Below are 20,134 nucleotides of genomic sequence, written 5' to 3'. Positions count from 1 at the left end.
ATTCAAATTGTTTAACCAATTTCGATCCCTACTCTTGGTCATGGGATAACTAGGACTAATTAGTCCTCTTAGAGTAGTACCCTTGCGGTACTACAATTTGAATTGTGGTTCATTTAAATGTGGCAGATGTAGTATGTGTAGACTAGCTGAACAGGGTGTTAAGGAATTCCAATATAATAACTTGTATTATTTTAATTTTTCCTATAGAGAACTAAATAATAAAGGTCCTTGACTTGATCCTGTTTTGTATGATATTAAGAGTGAGAACGTTTCAGGGTGAGTCCTGATTACTTTTATGAGGTATAGGAATTTTAGTACCTTGGTGTTTTTTTAGCACACAGTACAACTATTGCACTGATTAATAGCAAACTGAGGTGTAGGCAACAATTGCAGTGGTGGCACAGTTGAAGAGGGCAACAGACTGTGCCACATAGAGGATTAGGCAGTGTTAGAACTGGCTATTTCTGGTAGGCTAAGGCTGACGCCAAAGCCAGGCAGAAACCATCATTCTAGTCAGGGCAAGGGAGTCACACGCCAAGATAACCCCTGCTCACCCCCTTGGTAGCTTGGCACGAGCAGTAAGGCTAAACTCGGAGGCAATGTGTAAAGCATTTGCGCCAGCACACAACCGCAACAACATACTAGGCACACCACAAAAGGAACTCCACACAAGGTTATATAAAAATAACTTTTGTATTGTCAAAACACATCAGATAGAAATCACACATGTACATTGTGCCAACTGGCACGGGCAATATTCACAAGGGATTATGTACAGGACAGGGCCACATGGGCCACTGTCAGAATCATCCTTGTGACTGGGCACACCTTATTGGTTCGTCATAATCACGACAGACTCCTTTAGGTTTCCAAATTAACTTGCTTTTATTTTAGGTTCAGGTTTTTCATCATTGTTCACATATTTTGGTTTTATGAACTCGTTTAATCCATATTAATGCATATGATTGAATTGATTCGAGACTGTTGTTTTTCACACAGGACAAATGCTCCAATGCATTTTGGGCCGGAAAAGCCCTTTTTCAAGGAGCGCTGAAAACATAATGATAAACGCCTTTAAAATGTAGAACTAACTCAAAAACATATATGTTCAAACATTACGTTGGTGTAAAACCCACTGGTAAACATGCTAACCTGGTCACATGATGGCGTGTATAAAAATACCTTATAAACCATGGGGATTGTTTTGGACGTGACAGTATTTGAAAACAGAGATAGTGGACTAAGTGAAAAATAAATCATGCAAGAGCGTGTTGAAACACTTACGCCAGAGTGGCTGGTCTGTTTGGTGAAAACCTGGGCGCAAGAAAACAAAAGGGAAGTATCGTAAATGTTCGTTTCAAACCGGACGGTGAAACAGCATTCTGATACCCGTCGGGGCCCCGACTTACTTTTATTTAAAATCTGTTTTATTGATTTTCAAAACAATAAAGTACAACCATCAGAAATGGCAATACGACAACTACCAGTATATTCCCGCATCCGTCATCCCAACATGCATGTTTACAATGAGACATCATAATCAACTGTTTAGTATACCTGGCAATATTGAAGTAGTGCACAATTGTCACATCTGAGATAACTTGTGCAAAGGACATTAAGATTCACGGAGAGTCCGGGTTTTCCACATTGTGCAAATAGTCCGTTAAATAAACCCAATAGTCTTTTGGTCTGGACCTTGCCGGCAGCTCTTCTTCATAAGTTTGCAATTGGGACTTACAGTGCGCTATGTCTTTTAGCCACTGTTTCGTGTTCGGTACTCTTGTGCCGCCCCAACATTGCGATATTTGTCGTTTGGCTAACAACAGGGAGATTGCACAATATTTACGCTTCCCCGCTTTCACCCCTTGCAGAAAGCCCAGGAGGCACAACTTTATGGAGCATTCAATCTCCACTCCCACCATTTTCCGGAGAATTGTGATCACTTGCCCCCAATAGTCTTGTATCTTCGGGCATGACCAGGCCAAGTGAATAAAGTCTGCGCCCTGTGCCCCACATCTTTTACATTTGGCATCTTCCCGCAACCCAAACCTGTGTAGTCGTGATGGGGTGTGATATGATTGGTGGAGGTACTTCAGGTGCAGAATGCGTAAATTTCCATTAGAAGTGAGTAGTTTGATCAGTGCGCATGCAGTGTACCATTCTTTTTCAGTCAGTGGGTCAGTTAAGGACTCATTCCAACGCGTCCATGCTTTAGTGGATGTGAATGGGATTTCGCTTTGGGTCTGTTTGTATAGTCGGGAGACTAGGTGCGTTGAATTGGAAGAGGAGATGACGCATTGCAGTGCGTCCAAACAGGGGGGTTCAGTCGGGTAGTTTGGGTATAGGACGCGAATTGCCCTTTGCAGCCTATAATACGTGAAGCGGAACATGACCGTTTGATTGCTGATATAAGATAATTCATCTATGTTCCTGAATGTGCCATCGTGATAGAGATCTCCAAACTTGTCAATACCCGCCTGTGCAAGAAGACCCATACCTACTTGTTCAGTAGTGACAGATATCTGGGGGTGATGGTGTAACGGCATCGCGGGAGCATAGAGAGGCGTTTTGTGCGTTAGGCGGCTAATGGAGTTCCAAGCGGCCACTGTAGTGTCCACTGTATTAATATCCGCCGCGTGTAACAGTGGGCGTTTATGCGTAATCACTGCAGTGAGGGGTGTCGGAAAGGCGTCCCCTTCCTCCACCGCTGTGTGTGTTAGGTAAGGAACTGTGTGATACCAATATGTGATAAATTGCGCCTGGGCACAGAGGTAGTATAAATAAAAGTCAGGGACACAGAAGCCACCCCTTTCGTAGGGCAAAGTTAATGTGCGCAGGTCTACGAGTGCCTGTTTGCCCGCCCAGATGAGTCTTAGAATCATCGTGGTTATATTTTTGAACACCGCCTTCGGGGGTGTGATTGGGATATTGTTGAATAGGTATAGAAGTTTGGGGAGGACATTCATTTTGACTATGGCAATCCGGTCAGCTAGTGACAATGGCATCTGTATCCATCGGTCAACCTGTCCCTTCAGTTTGTCCAGTACTCTGCCATAGTTTGTGCGGATAACTTCTTCAGGGTTTCTGCTGTACCAGATCCCTAAATATCTGACCGGGTCCGTTTGCCAATCTAGCGGGAAATCTATGGTGTGTCGTGCGGTGGAGTCTGTTAGGGGGATTATTACCGATTCGTCCCAATTAATCTGCAGTCCGGAGTGTCTGCCAAATTTGATATATTCGCGTAAGATCGGGTTTAAATTTTGTTCTGGGTCTCTAATGTATAACAGCATGTCATCCGCATACATGGAAATATGCAGCGGCCGGCCTGGGAAATGTAGGGCCGAGTGATTATATGATTGTCTTATAATGCATGCTAGCGGCTCCAGCGCGAGCGCGAACAACAGTGGTGACAGAGGGCAACCCTGCCTTGTGCCTCGGCCAATGTGAAAGGGGTTTGAAATATAACCGTTTACCCGGACCCTGGCTACTGGTTTGGTATATAGGAGTTGTACCCATGTTAGAAACCGTGGTGGAAAGCCCATTCGCTGGAGTATCGTGAGTAGGTACGGCCATTCAATGGAATCGAATGCCTTGGCCGCATCAAGCATGACCGCAATTGCTTTAGTGTCAGGGGTTAAGTAGTGGGACAGTGCGAACAACGTCCTTGTGTTGTGGGAGGTTGCTCTAGTGGGTATGAACCCCGCCTGGTCCGGTAATATCAAATTAGTCATCAGGGGCTGTAATCTGACTGCTAGTAATTTTGCCAGTATCTTCGAGTCTACGTTTAGTAGCGATGGGGGACGATAGGAGTCACAGCAGTCAGGGCTTTTGTTGGGCTTTAGTAGTGTTATTAGTACCGCTTCCCGTAGTGATGGTGGGAGTGTGGCCTGATCAAATGCATTTCCGTACATCGCAACTAGGTGTGGTGCTAAGGCGTCAGCGTAGGTTTTATAAAATTCGCAGGTGAATCCGTCTGAGCCTGGTGCTTTGCCGTTGGGTAAGGAGCGAATTACGTCCTTTACCTAGTCTATTGTGATCGGCATTGCTAGGTATTCACGTTGCCTGTCTGATAACCAGGCAATGGCGATATCATTCAGATATTCCAACGTTTCTACCCGGGGTGGTGTGGATTTGGATTCGTACAGTTCTCTGTAATTATCTACAAAGCTGTGTAGTATGTCGTCGGGTCGTGTCAGAGGGACGCCAGTGGAATCTCTAATTTGTGTTATGTATTGCGGAGATTTCCCTTCACATATTTTAGAAGCCAGTATTCTGCCAGGTCTCCCACCCTCGCCATACCGTTTGGCCAGTGGTCGTTTAGTAATATATCTTAGTTCATCAGTTGCATATGTTTGGTGTTCGGTAAATGCCTTCCTCAATTCCCCAAGTACAGTAACATCTTGCGTCCTATCATATTCCATTTCCAACGTTCTTATCGTTTCTTCACATTTCTTTATTTGATCTCTAATGTCACGCAGTATTCCCACTTTGGTGCTAATACAAACCCCTCTCAGTGTCACTTTAAAAGCCTCCCAAAGAATGCCTGGATCTTCGACTGACGCTACATTGAATTGGAAGAATTCTGTGACCGCCGTCGCTATTTTGTCCGCGTAGAGGGGGTCCAGAAGTGCTTTGGCATTAAAGCGCCAGCTGAATGGCGGGGGCGTGTAGTATGGAATTCTGACCTGTAACCTGATCGGATTGTGATCCGAAACGGTCCTGGGGAGTACAGAAATGTTGTCTGTCCATAGCAGTGCCTTATCAGATCCCAACCAGTAGTCTATTCTGGACCAGCTACTATACATGGCGTTAATGTGTGTGGCAGCAGTCATATCAGGATTCCTAGCTCTCCAGATATCATGTAATGGGAAAGTGCACATCATGTCGTGTATCTTGCCTCTGGCTTGCTTATGTGGCTCTGTAGTAGCTCCTGAACGGTCCAGGATGTCATTCAGTGCGACATTGAGATCCCCGCCCCAGAGTATGGTCGTGTTAGTGAATTCTATCAACCTATTCCATAGTTCCTGAAAAAAGTCGGGGGAGTCTACATTTGGTCCGTACACATTTACAAGCGTTAGGAGTTGACCACGTAAAAGCCCTGACACTATTACATATCTACCATTGGGGTCTTAAATGGATTTGTTTATTCTATAGTTAACACCCTTTCTGACCAGCGTCATCACTCCCCTTGAGTATGATGAGTATGAGGACGAGTGGCATGACTCAGCCCATCTGGACCCAATCTTTCTGCACATGGTCGGAGCTATATGTGTTTCTTGCAATAATACAATGTCTATGTGATGTCTATCCAGACTCACAAATATTTGTCTAGTCTTTTTCGGGTTGACAATGCCCCGCACGTTCCATGTTAACAGGTTCAACTCATTATTCTTAGCCATTATCCAACAGTGAAATGACACATAACCATGTACAGTTTAAATGTAAAACGGAAAGTGCACAATTCGTTACCAGATATTGATGGGTATTGACGTCACATGGTTTAAAGGTACTCCGGGAGTCAGCAATGCATCTCAAACATACTGGTATTGTCAATGTAACTAAACCCCAACTGGTCCCACACCCACCCACATCAGCAACCCAATTTTGCCGAAGCCATATCCCCTGTGTAACATCATTGATAACCATAACTTCTTGGGGATCTCCCATTAGGAGGTCCGCCGGGGGTACACTTACACCATCCTATCAAAAGGACGGGGTCAGGTCATAATCTAGAAATGTAGAGTTTAGGTTGTAAAGGCAGCATAGCTTTCACCAACAGATGGATAGGGTGTTGTCTGTAGCATGCCGCTTATATGGCATACAACAGTAGGCACATGCAGAGTGTCTTGGCCCATGCTCCCTGTACCACTTTATACACGTTGCGCTTAGGCACCTTGGTCGTAGCTCTCGTGTCAATTCAAATGTGAGTCTGTCGACATGAATTAGGCACTTAGTGCAGGGCAGTACGATGATGTGTCCCCCAGGTGTAACCTGCTCAGTATTGCCCATACGGACACAGTTTCTGAATATGCCATGGTCTGTAGGTCCGGTGAACCTGATCTGAGGGGCTGTGTTGTAAGTTACCTGGCGACAGGTATAGCATAGTTCATATTATCTACTGTAGCAGTTCGATACCTTACCTTACTCTGATTCTGGCAGGGTCTCTCTGCGGTTCACCTTTTTGTTCTTAGACGTCACCTTTTTAATGAAGTCCATGGCTGCCCTGGGGGTAGTTAGGAAAAGTGGCTTCTCCTCCCAAGTTACTTTAAGGCATGCTGGATATAGCATGGCATACGGTATCTGCAATTCCCGTAGTTTGGCCTTGGCGGTGTTGAACTCCTTTCTCGCCTGTTGAACTGTGTAGGTGTGATCCGGGTAGAAGTCCAATTTGTTACCTTGATGGGTGATGGAGCCCTTCTCCCTTGCTAGACGTAGGATGGTATCTCTATCTCTGTAATTTAGTACCCTGGCGATTATGGGCCTGGGAGTCGCGCCAGTTAGTGGTTTCGGCGCTAGCGATCTGTGCGCCCTTTCTACAATAAATACAGAGGATAAAGAACTCTCACCAAAGATGTCTTTGCATAACTGTTCGATATAGGGTTCCATGCGTCCTGTGTTGGTCGTCTCGGGAAGGCCTGCGATGCGTACGTTGTTTCGACGCGAACGCGCTTCCAATTCCTCCGCCTTTGCTTTGATCACTTCCAGGACTTTCTCCATGCCCGTGCATTTGGTGTTGGCAGTGTGTGTATCATGTTCCACCGTGGATATTCGCTTCTCCGCGTCGTCCAGTCGCTCCCCATGTTGCTCCATTCTAGCATTCATTTTGTCCATGCGACCTGTGAGGCTGTCAAGTTTGCCGTTTATATCTTGGAGGTTGGTTTGAATGGCCTTTAGAATGTCCACCATGTTCCTTTCTTCCGAGGCGCTACCCGCAGCGTCGTCTTCCACCGTCTCCGCTGGGCCTTTTGGGGCCTTGCGTGCCTCAAATGTGATTTTTGGTTGCTGTCTGTCGGGTTTGCCCATGATTGGTTTTGTTGGAGATGCCACCTACGCAGGTAGCAGTGATGGCGGTACAAAGGGTCGCTTATGGTATTGCGTGTGGTATGTAGGCTCAGTCAGCGCGAGCGGTGGTCGAGCTTCCTCCACTCTAGTCTGTCTGTGGACGGTGCGATGCGATATTCCACTCGATGGCGTGCTGGCGTTTGGGTGGGGCTCAGGTCGGATGGCCAGGTCGATCCCTCTCCGCTATGCTGGTGGTGCCGGGTCTATCACACGTACAGCAGTGTTTCATGCGCTGTGGTGTGTATAGGATCCCCCGGCGTTTCTCACGCGCAGTTGGTCAGTGCTGATTGTCTTGCACCCTCTCACGTCGTGCTTTCAGGCGTGAGCAGCCACAGATTTGGTTCGGGCTTACCGGGACCCCCGTGGGCACCTACGAACAGTAGTGCGGTGTCTGGGTGTTCATGCGGTCAAGGAAGCTGGGCAGGCAGTTGAGGTCGCATGCTGGCGTTGGCGTTGTCGCTATTCATCCAATGGAGCTTGCGGTGGTTAACTCCCAAAGTCGTCACGCGGGGAGGTTACGATGTGCGTTGTCAGCAGGTCGGGCAGTTCCAAGCGTTGAGTGTCTTAAGCCCATGCGTGTAAGCGCGCAGATTGTGCAGGACCTATATGGGCAGCATGAGAGAGATGGCGCGTGAAGTCATTTCTGGCCGCCCGTTTGTGATTGTGCAACGGGCGCCGCCATTTTGAGATCCCATAACGACATTCTGCCAGTATTCGTCAGTATGCTGCAGTCACGTCGTAATTGTGGGATTAGGTCGTGCCCTCCCGCGCTGTTAAAATTCGCTAAGTTTAAAGGCTGTACCTGCACCTGCGGGGCTCCGGGTCTTCGGCGGTATCTCCCCGCAATCACCGCAATGAGTCCTCCGGCGCCGCCATTTTGCGTGTTGGAACAGTGATGGAGGTGCCCTCTAATAGATATGAGGTTCCCTCGATTTTGACACCAGTCAGCGCCGGTCGGGTTTCCTGCAGAGCACACCGCGCGTTCTCCCGGTGTCGAGCAAAGTTTGAAACGCTGGGCGCGGGGAGAGGTCTGTGATCGGTGCTTGGCTCCGCCGTCAGTTCTCGCAGAGGTGGGCTGGCGCCATGTCAGTGCTGGGCACCCTTCTCCTACCGGTGCCGATATTATCCAGATGGGGGCTCGCCACTACTCCAGGAGCCGCGTCGGGGGTTCACTTGGTGTTCTTACTCCCTTCCATGAGCCTCGAAGACGTGTATCTGCCGTGTACACAACCGTAAATCGCGGTACTTGACCTTCCCGGCGGAGCTGCTCGCTTAAGCAGCCATTCCGCTGTGCGCCCCCTAGCGCCCCGGGGCCCCGACTTACTTGTAGGATTATCGAACGGGTGCAAAACGCTTTAGGTTATTCTCCGTCAGCTGCTATGGTGACAGGAATCTGATGCGGAGTGAAACGGAGCCATGTGACTGGTCATGTGGCTCGGTCTTAAACATGGTGAAAGGACTAAGGGTGAAATGGCATCCAAATCGCCATATTGGAGTGGGGAGGTTGTAGCCAATGATTATGGGATGGTAAGGTTTAAGGGAAATGGCAACCAGATGGGGTGTGGGGTGTGGTGAAAACCGATGTTTATGGGTACATGGCTGTAAGGTTAGCAAGAAACATACATAGGAATATTATTCAAAAACAGTGATAACATTCAAGCTGATGCTGCCAAGGGGCAAAGTGTGGACAAGGTACCACACAGGGTACTACAGAAAGGCACGTAATTCAATACGGTCATTTAGACCTTGCGGCTTCATCTCCTGAAGCCTGTAAATCCAGGCCGTTTCGCGTTGGTGGCGAACTTTGTTATTGTTTTTACCTTCTTTTTTGCAAATAGTCTCAAGTACCATGTATTTTAGTTGAGCCACGTTGTGGTTAAAGTCATTGAAATGGATTGCGACGTTGGATTTCTGATTCTTTGTTCGGATATTTGATTTATGTTCGTTGAGGCGAACCTTAGTATTTCTGGTCGTTTTTCCCACGTAGATCATGCCACATGGGCATTTGAGAAGGTAGATGAGATTGGAGGAGTCGCACGTGGCATCCACATTGAGTTTAATTTTGAAACCTCTCATTGGGTGGTTAATACTATTTCCAGGAATGACGTTGTTGCAGCTGTTGCAATTATGGCACGGACGTGTGCCAGTGTGTGACACCTGTTCATTCGGTGGTTTGGATAATAGTTCTTTGAGATTTTCCGTCCTTGTGTAAGCAAAGATTGGGGGTTCTTTGAAAAGGTTCCCAAAGTCAGGCTCAGACGACAGGATGCGCCAATATTTCAAGATGATACTTTTGAAAGTTTTGCTGGCAGTGGAGTATCTTGATACTGATACCGTTCTTTTGTTGTCTTTTTTTGGTGGTGGATCCTCTAAGGGCTTCCTCTCGTGTGATGTTAGATACTTTGGTGATTGCTTCATTGAGGGTTGCTTGTGGGTACCCTCTGCTTTGAAACCTTTTGGCCATTTGTGTCATTTGGGTGATGCACACATCTGGATTTGATAAGATTCGTTTTACTCTTAACATTTGGCTGAATGGTAAATGTCTTTTCAAAGAATCCTGGTGGAAACTGGTATGGTGGAGAGTATTATTGCGGTCAGTTGCTTTCCGGAAAAGATCTGTTTCTAATCCTGTTTCTGTGAGTTTTACCATGACGTCAAGAAATGTGATTTCTTTGTCATTGATGTTCCATGTTAGTATGATGCGGTTATCTTTGGTGTTTAGTGCATTTAAGGCCTTCTCTAGGGTATGTTGGGTGTTCTTCCAAATGAAGAAAAGATCGTCTATGTAGCGAACATATAGTAAAAGGTTGTCGGTCCAGTTGGTATCAGTGTAAATATATTTTGACTCAAATTCGCCCATGTATAGATTCGCATAGGTCGGTGCTGAGCAATTGCCCATTGACATGCCGGACATTTGTAGGTTCCACTGTTGGTCATGTACAAAGTAGCTATGATAGAGTGTATATATCATCAATTCCATGAGGAAGGTTTGAAGAGATTCCGTGATGTCACTGTTCAATAGGACATTTTCAATTGCCTCAATACCACCGCCATGGGGGATGGAGGTGTAGAGGCTTTTTACATCGGCGGTGCAAAGGATCAGTGGTTCATCGTTGGTGATGATTTCAGAAAGTTTTTTTAGAAATTCTGTGGTGTCTTTAATGTAACTTTTGAGCTTAATTACAGATGGTTGTAGATATCGATCGAGGAACTTACCAATCGGCTCATGTAGGGACCCTCTCGTGGATACGATGGGTCGGAATGGGGGGTTCGTCAAGTTTTTGTGAATCTTCGGCAACATAGTTATCGATGGACTTCTGGGATGTTCAACTACCAGGTATTTTTTGGTGCGATCATCGATGATGCCATCTTCATGCGCTTTGGTGACTAGTTCCATGAGTTCCTTTTTGTATTGAAGGGTAGGATTGCCTCCAAGGTGCAAGTATGTTTCAAGGTCAGAGATATGTTCCTTAATTTTCTCGGGACCGGGACTTCAAGAGGGGGGGAAGCCAGCGAGTCTCCAGGCTGCCGCCTCCGTGCACCTTGTCATCCGCGGCGGGGGCCAGGCACCGGCAATGTGCCTCGGGCCCCCTACTGCTGCCATCACCACACTTGCGGGGCTCTCCCAGCTCCTCTTCTACTCTCGGGGCTCCCTCCCTCATGGGAGCCCCGCACCGGCGCTCCACGCTTCCTCTGCTTTCCTGACCGCACTGGCCAATCAGAGCGCGGCAGCAGGCGGGACTTCCTCCGAGAACCGGAAGTCCCGCCCCACATCAGGCACTACGTGCCTGACTTCCTGGTCGCGGCGCGAGGGCCACAACAGGATTAACAAGGGGCAAAATGAGGGGTGGGCACCCTCGGTTGGCAAAATAAGAATAGAAACGGGGTGAGCACCCGTTAGGCAATTAAATAAATGGGGTGGCACCCATGAATAAAAATAATTAAATAAAGGTGCCGGGTGGGCACCGGCACTCGTACACAAAGCGCTCCCAAGCGCTAAAGGCCAATCCACAGCGCTCCTAGCGCTAGAACAGCAACCAAAGTGCTTCCAGGCTAAAATAAGCCCTGGCAAAAGCAAGAAAAAGGTCTCTGCAGGAAAATGCAGCTTCTCCATGCTGCCAAAGGTCCCAGAGATTCCAAGGGGCAAGGCAAAGTCCCCCCAATCAGCCCAGGTAAGGCAGAGGGGTCCCCCAGAAGTCCTCCAGGCATCCAGGAAAGTCCATCAGGTGTCCAGGGGCTGGGCAGGGCCCAGGGATTCCCCTGGGCCCAAGCAGCAGCACGCCCCTGGCAGATTCAAATCAGAAATAAGAACATTTTGGAAGGGGACACAGACCCTTTTTATACTATAAAATCCTTTGTCTAAAGGGTGCAGGCAGTGTGAGACCCAGCTAGAACTGGTTTTAAGGAACTTCTTTCAGTGTGAGGTGCAGAGGCGACAGTCGCCCAGCAGGAGGTGGAGCCAGCATTGTGGCAGCTAGGCACAGACCTATTCACTCCTAGGTGCTATCTCCTCCCACTTCCCTGGCAGCAGATGCAGCCTTTCATCCACGGCCTGACTCAGACAACCTCCTGGGGGCTCTCCAGCCCCTGTCACCCTCAAACCAGACAGTCAATCCACAAGCAGGCCCAGGCACTCTTGGGCCAGGCTCACCAGCCAATCACACGCCAGGCACAAATTACACAAATATGCCAACTTCTAGAAGTGGCACTTCTCCACTAGACACAATCATGCCGCATATACCATTGCGCAGCATTCAATCTCACGAGTTTGCACATACCAAACTCGACCCTGCACTCCCCACACATCAGGAACTACCATGGGCATACATATTCCCCATTCATTCCTATGGGAGGGCAGGTCCCTCACCACACATACACAGAGAGCTCACGCACTTTACACTGTACCACAGTGAAAAAGTGCGCAGAGGCCTAAAATCACCACCACCAGGTTCCAGAAACAGGCTAGGAAAAAGCAAAAAGTCTCGGGGTGAACCTGCCAAAAGGGCCGGGTCCAACAGGCAGCAACAGGGTATGGGTACACAAGCACACTCAGTGAACCTGTAGTGTGAGGATGGAGGAGTGAGTGGCTGCTGCAAGAAAGGGAGATGCTCAATCATTAGGGCATATGGGCTACTTATGGTCGTCAGACTTTCAAAGAATGGATCTGGTACACAAAGTTCAGACATATAGACCTACTAGGTCATAAATCATTGAAGAAGTGATGTAGAGGTTTCACAGAAAGGCCCCACATGATTATCAGATGCAGAAGCAGGATGCGGAGATGCAGGATTCTGGTGACCGACCTCTCACAATTATCTGGCGTAGAACAGGAAGCAGCGACTACCCAATATTAAAATGCTGAACTCAGTTACTAGCTAAATAGGCAGGTTTTCTCCATGTCAGCCAGTCTGCATCCTGGATCCGTCAGCAGGAGAGTTTGTTCTCAGCAGCAGAGGTGCAGTTATTACTAAAAAATACACCGATAAATCCAGATTCTTCTGTTAGTCTTCACACTTTACGTTTTTAGTGCGGGGCAGAGTTTTTGAGTGATAAGATAAAGAATGGGCAAACTGGATGGGCCAACCTGTATTCAGTTCTGGGGCTGTCCAGTAAAGATCATAGTTAACACCAAACCTTTGAACGGAATAAAGCACAATGGAATGCATTATTCTTTTTGGTGTCCTCGGCTCTGTGGTAATAATTTGAGATAGCACAGCAGTCTTCCATTTTCTGAATTCTAACTAGGCATTTCCTGCTCACGCCACAAAACACAAGCTATGGTTGAGGTTGAGGAGCCGAGTCTTTATATTGGGCTCTTTGTCCAAGTGTTGCTGTCTTGCCAGGTTACAATGAGGCCTGCTGAAACTGTTTCAGTCACAAGTAACACAAGTTCCTCCTCCCAGAGGATGTTTCAAAGTCAAACAGTGCACTTGGCCTTACAATGAATTCCTGTGGGAAGAGGTAGTCTAAGCAGTTGTGGAAGGACACATAGGTAGGTGGAACACAGCTCACCCTACCTAGCAGTACCCCCATAGGTTTAGTGGTCTGCATACAAAAAGAGCTGACCCCAGCAAAGATATAGCTCCTCACAATGTACACAAGATCATGCAAGAACATTTGATCACACTCTGGATTAAAGGGGCCCAACCATCAAACACTACACCGCGTTACCAGGAAAAGTCAGTAAGCATCTCACCACTGGGGTGAGGTCAAAAGGACCTGTACTTAAATTCTAGAGCCAATTACCACCAATTATTAGCAGCGTCAAGGAGTAGCCATCAGGATGGTAATCATTCATGCTAAAATGATTACAACTTTGGGTGTTCCCCAGTAACCTAACAGAGTGTAGCTCTCCGTTGGTAAGCAGCACACCACAACAAAGAGAAATGGTCATGAGACTTGTTGCATGGGTCTTATTCACCAGAAAATATACTGGATTTCCCAAAACATTAACATGAGTAGTAGATTTTCACCCGGGTACTGCGACAAGCAACTTTAAAGTCTATTGCTGCTTGTAGAAGAAAGATGTGAATCCTATTATTCATGTAGATCTTCATAGCATCACAATTCATATCAACTGTCCTTACAAGATGAAGAAATACCAACCCATCACAATGCCCAGCTAGTTCTGAAGTAAGTATATTATACATCAGCTGAAATTATCTACCCCTTTATTTTAAAGGTGTGTCACGGCTCAGAGATGTTATATACTGTCTGCATTTATAGTACTATGTTTTAAATTCTTCCAGAGTATGCTTTGCATAGAAAAAAGATATAATTGCTTATAGTAAAGAAATTAGCAACTTTCCTTTCCGAAGTGCCTTTTTGATCGGTGACATGAATAGTATATTTACCAGGGCTTCCGATTTCTGATATGTAAGGGTAGTGATGAACACAGCAGAAGTGTTATTATATCATAAACATGCTAATATTAAAATAAAACCTAATTTGAAGGTGTACCAAAGCATATAATCGTAGTTAATCTCTAATACCTTTTCTTGCAGAAATCTCTTTCTGGGTCTCTCAATGACTTAAGCTCCACTCCAGAAGAAGAATTAGACGAGGGCGACAGAAAGGAAGCAGTTCGGGTTCTAGCATGGGAGAACACTGAGTCTGGTGTTCAGGGAGTGGAACACTCAACACAGACATTGACTGGCAAATCTGGCTTGCATGACTTCAGCATGCCCCAGCTCTCCCCCCACGCAACTACAGAAGTAGAGCTTTCTGTTTCTGCCAGTGATAAATCTGCCTCTAGTGAAGTCTCCAATGTCACTGTGGCGGAACTACATTGTGAAAAGAGTGAGTTTTCTGACCCTTATGTTTTGGAATCTGAGGAACATGTGCACAGTGACCTAGGAGATGTGAATAAAGGCACACCAAGTGGAAAGGATTCATTTAAGGTCTATAGTATCTCACCGAGGAACGTGCATGGGAGTACAATACAAACACTACAGACTGAGAGCAAACTGCAGCCTCAGATTCCCTCTTCTAGTGATTCTTCCTTCACAAAAGACAGCACAAGTGCACAGTCTTTACTTGCTTCCATAATAGAAAGAAATAATGCTGTTAGTGATGCTAAATCACTGTATATTTCACCCACAGAAGGTGCAAGTTCACTGAAAGATCCATCAACAGCGATGTCTGATTTTGGCCAACAAATTTCTAGGAGATCTTCTCGCAAGCACTCAGAACATAACTTCAATGTAAATAATTCACCTTCTTCTGTTACTCCGACCATGCCATCGCAGTCTTTCAAAGTGGGATCTAAAAGCAGTCAAGCTCAACTTTCATTCAAAAGGGAAAGCGGTGTGTCTGTGAGCCAGCTGGGAAACATCACAGAAAATAAGGCAAGTGTGCCCAATGAACTTGGTGCGCTAAGGAAATTTTCAGTGTCATCAGCTTGGGAGCGACCAAAGACTGGCACTTTCAACGTTAAAGGAAATCCTGAAAATCGCTTAAGTCTAAAATCCCCCATGTCTAAATCTGATATCCCTATTTCAGGAACTGAAACACACAAAAGGGACGGAGAGCACATTTCAGAATACCTTGAAAAAAAGACTTGCACCAAAATTCAAGGGCCGCCAATAGACTCTGAACTTAGACCAGAGGAGAAAGGTGCACCAGTTTGTGTTACTCAAACCATTACTGCAGCACCAGCTGTAAATGATTCATTGGTATACCCACCGTGTCAGTCTGATTCAAAAGACCAAAATCCTTTCCAGGTGAAGCTTCGATCGACTTCATTATCCTTGAGGTACCGCAGTAGCTCCCCAGCAGAAACAAAAGGAACAAAAAGATATAGTGCAGAAATTAAGGTGGAAAAGGAGGCCTACAGCCCAGTAACAAAAGATGAGCCTATACAGATCAAAAGAACTGAAGCCATTGTAGATAGCCCATTAAACGAGCTTGGAAAATCAAAGGCAAAGTCACATGAAAATATTGAAGCAAAGCCTCCACTCCCAAGAAAACCTGCTCTGCAACTTAAAGCTGCTTCAGTCACTACAACAGACGTTGAAAACCTGGATAGATCTCCTAAATCTACTGATTCCCGACCTGAAAGCAAGGAAACAGAAAAAAGACCAGTTTTTTTTAAGTTTGCAGGTAAGAGTCTTTATACACTGCTACATTTCCTAAATGGCATCATGTGTATTCACTCTTACAATCACATTTTATATTACATTTTACAAAGGTACTTGAGGCAGTCGGACATACAGTCATAGAATAGGCGAACATCCACCCATTTTCAGATTGTTTAAAGTACTTGCCTTGAAATTCTCCTACACATGAGTGAGCGTTATACAATAGGGTTGTGTTTCCGACTTTTATAGTAATGTGGCTGCTCAAAATATGTTCATGTAATGTGGAGGAAGCAACAATATACCTTTTAATTCAAATTTCTGGGTATTTTGGTGGGTGCTGTATTAGGGTGACCACCACCTTCCAGGTCATTACGGACACTGTTTGCAGTCCTGAGCTTTCTTGTGATCACCTAATGCATTATTGGTGTTGTAGTCTTGCTTTGCTTCCATTGAACTATTTAGACTAACTCCTCTGAAAATAATGATTTGTAAATGTAAGGTTCAGGACTGGTGACAGTGTCCATAATGACATGGATCCTATGCTCCATGGTGTCATTTATTTAATTTTTTATTTATTTTATTTAAAGAGTGTTATATAGCACTGGCTAGACCCGGAGGTATCAGAGCGCTTTACATGAGAATCAACAATATAACAGAAAGTTCAACAATTACTCAATAAATCCAAAAAAATAGGTAATACAATTAGGAGAGGAGAGAAAGGAGAGAGAAAAGTAGTGGAGGGGGCAGGGGAGGTGAGAAAGGGAGGATAAGGGAAGAGACAATACGGAGAGACGAAAAGAAGTCTGTCTAAAGACCGACTGGGTAGGTGATGACCAAGGAGGGAATCCACGGCCCATCTCCCCTATAGCTAAACCTGGTAGCTCCATAATAGAGGGAGGATGCGGGAGGAGACGACAGGAGGGACGAAAGGAAGTGCAACAATGTGGTTCAACAATATAACAGAAAAAGATCAACAATTACACATTACATCAAACAATCAGCAATACATTAGGAGAGGAGAGAAAGGAGAGAGAAAATAAGTGGGGGGTAGGGGAGGTGAGAAAGTGAGGATAAGGGAAGAGACAACCGTAGAGACGAAAGGAAGTCTGTCTAAAGACCGACTGGGTAGGTGACGACCAAGGAGGGAATCCACGGCCCATCTCCCCTATAGCTAAACCAGGTAGCTCCATCGGGCATCAGACAAAATAGTTCAGTCTCAATACATAGAGAGAGGGAGAAGGAGAGACATAAATAGAGGGAGGATGCGGGAGGAGACGACAGGAGGGACGAAAGGAAGTGCAACAATGTGGTTCAACAATATAACAGAAAAAGATCAACAATTACACATTACATCAAACAATCCGCAATACATTAGGAGAGGAGAGAAAGGAGAGAAAAAAGAAGTGGGGGGTAGGGGAGGTGAGAAAGTAAGGATAAGGGAAGAGACAACCGTAGAGACGAAAGGAAGTCTGTCTAAAGACCGACTGGGTAGGTGACGACCAAGGAGGGAATCCACGGCCCATCTCCCCTATAGCTAAACCAGCTAGCTCCATTAGGCATAAGACAAAATAGTTCGGTCTCAAGTGTAGCGGGAAGAGGTTCACAGAAAAACAGGGTGGGGACAAAGGGCAGGGGCCGGTGAGGGCAGAGGACAGAAGCTGGAAAGAGTAGGAGCGGAGAGGGGAGAGGGTTGGGGGGAAGGGAGAGGGGGAAGATAGGGTCAGGAGAGACGCGGGAACGTTTGACCGAAGTCCGGCTGGGTAGGTGATAGTCAAAGGAGGGAGTCCAAAGTCAATCTTAGGGTGAGGGCTGGTTGAGGTCCGAACAGAGGCCAATGATTTAAGAACTGGGGAGGAAAGAGTATCGTGGAAGGTCTCACTGAGGTGGTCAATTTGAAATCCGGCAGGGGGGACGAGTCCTTGAGTTAGAAGTTCAGTCTGCCCCCATGATTGTCTATAGCCCAGAGGAAAGTGGGAGGGTGGCCATCATGAGGTCAGGTCTAAATGTTGGGGCATAGATTATGGAGCCAGGTCGACGTTCTTAGGATGAGTAAAGATGAGTAAAGCCCCGTATATAAAGAATACTCCGACTTCCACACCGTGGTGCAAGTGAGGGGGTGTCCGTGGTCTGGGAGGAGGCCCGCTTCATACGGATGGACCGGGTCACTCGCGTAACTTCGGGTGGCGGCCATCACTGGGTCAGGCTCATCAAGCAGTAGAGTGGTGACCTTTCCTGGGTGCTTACTGCTTGGCTGTGAGATGTTGGTGAGTTGAAGAGATTGAGAGCAAGGAGCAATCCGCATCTGGTTAAGAGAGCTTTCACGGGAGACAGAATCACGGGGGTGGAGGGGCTGAGTCGGCCATCTTAGGGTCAGGCAGCCTCAACTTACAAGACGGTGCTCCTCGTAGGTCCAATTGCCAGTGTCGTCAATCAAAGGACTCCTAGGGTCTGGGCAAAGTTGGAGGAAGTCGGGATTTGCTCCGCTGGGTGTTCCGGTGCTTGGCGGGGCGTATAAGGAACTGTGGGGAGAGTTGCGAGTGGAGCAGGCGCGGCCATTTTGAGATCAGTCAGTCGTCACTCTATCGGGACGGCAATGTAGGCGGAACCGGCGGAGAAATGCACCCCGAACCAGGCTCTCAGCAGCCCTTGCCCAGGTGTAGCCCAATATCTGCCTCGCAACTCACCGCGGGTCCAGTTCAGGTCTGTCCAGGGGTCGTTTGGCAGGCACCGTCATGACAAACGCCGCAGACAGGAGCGATAGCCGTCCTGGATGTATCAGGCGCTGAACTCATTCCGAATACCGGGACGCCGTCACCCCGGTTCTTCTCCTGATCGGTTCCGGTGAGTCCTGATTCTTTTTGTTGTGTGGAAGAAGGGGGTCGGGGGGATTTTCAGGTTGTTCGTGATCCCCAGCCGGAAGCTCGAATTCGGAGCTCCTACCCCGCGGCGGGATAGCAGTTAGTATACATGACATAATTGTCATCTTGCTGTGATCTTATGTGATACATGCATGATTGACACTCCGGGTAGTCTGATTACATGTGTGGCTGAATTAGATGATTGTGTGACAGCAGTGAAGTAATGTAGTATACATGTTGACATGTATATAATATGAAGTCAATCTAGCTTTGTTAGCTACCTGCTCTAGAGGGGAACATATGCTAATATTAAGACTGTCTGAAGTTTGTGCGGTGACTAAAGGTGGTAGAGAAGGTGTCATTCTTAGAAACACCTGGATGGCAAGGATCGATATGTCTCCTCCTTGGAGATCAGCACTAGATTAGTTGTGAAGGGCTGGGGTTGAGGTTTTGGATACTTTGATAATATGTGCAGTGGTAAGCGTTAAGATGTCCTGTCAGACCAGTATTAAGTGTCTCCATTCATTTGGAAAATGTATCCAATCAACCATCATTGTACAGTTTTTTAAAGATGTTTTTTAATTAATTTTAACACATAAACCATGGAAGGCATTGTAGTCACGTGCCATTTGCACTATCAACCTCTCTGCATCCAGGGAGATATGCAGTATTACATAAAGGTCTGAAATACAGTTCTTTCAACTATCCATGTAGCAATAGGCTAAAATCAGTACATTGCATATTAAAGAACATAATGTTCACAATCAATTCATCTGGCTAGAAGCCCTGCTGGACGTTGCCCTTGGACTTTTCTCCATTGTCATCATTGTACAGTTAGCCTAGCTTCATGCACATGCCTTACTACTCTCCTCTGTGCCTCACTACAAAGTAAAAGTGTATGTTTCTTGCATCTGCAAATGCACAGCGGTACTTTATTAGCCCTAGCACCCAATGGAGGTAAAAACAACATTATTGCTTTCACCCCTGAATAGCAGTCCAAATGTTGGGGGGGAACAAAACAAAGTCATGTGTAATTGGTCTAGGTCCCTCAAGACTTTAAACTTAATAACCTGTGTTACTTTGTCTAAGTCCTCTGCCTAAAACCACAGCACAACAGTGATGTCACAGTCCCCACCCCCTTGGCCTCCAATTTAACAACTATGTGACTCACCTCCGAGACCTGCTTTTCTGTATTGTCCACATCTATACTGCTTTCCATCAGTAAGAAGTTGTCACTGGTCGTTGTCATAAATTCCCTATCCTCCAGCAGTTCACATTGAGAAGATACACTCCGGGTCAGTGGTACTAATCGCTGATCATCTTCATCCACTGGAAAGTCACAATGTCATCTGGCAGAAGTGGAGCATGGAAAAAAGAATTCCTTTTGATCCTGTTACTTGTTTTCATTAGAGGGCATTGTGAAGAACAAAGGTTAGTCCAGAATTCAGTCCTGCTGGTACCTCACAGGTATCATCTGGCACCCACACATAGAGGACACCCTCAAATCATAGATGTGGTTATTGAGCAGGTGGACATAGCTGGGCCTATGATCATGCCTCCTCTCCCTCTTAGCTAAAAGTTTGGACACTTGTATATAGCCTCATAAGTTATAATAGTCTATTATAGGAAGTCACT

General features: G+C 46.4%; 1 protein-coding gene across 6 annotated transcripts in view; it reads left to right on the top strand.

The window, feature by feature from the left end:
• CRACDL (CRACD like) overlaps positions 1–20,134 on the top strand; it is a 494,359-nt gene that overhangs the window by 400,527 nt on the left and 73,698 nt on the right. For all 6 annotated transcript variants that reach the window (XM_078658203.1, XM_078658205.1, XM_078658204.1 and 3 more), the window contains exon 8: positions 14,067–15,663. In XM_078658203.1, the coding sequence (XP_078514329.1) occupies positions 14,067–15,663 (1,597 nt within the window). The remainder of the gene's footprint in view (positions 1–14,066; positions 15,664–20,134) is intronic.

This window comes from Lissotriton helveticus, chromosome 8 (assembly GCF_964261635.1).
Source record: "Lissotriton helveticus chromosome 8, aLisHel1.1, whole genome shotgun sequence".
Lineage (NCBI taxonomy): Eukaryota > Metazoa > Chordata > Amphibia > Caudata > Salamandridae > Lissotriton > Lissotriton helveticus.
Note: the sequence above shows the minus strand (reverse complement) of the source record. Positions and strands in the feature narration are given on the sequence as shown.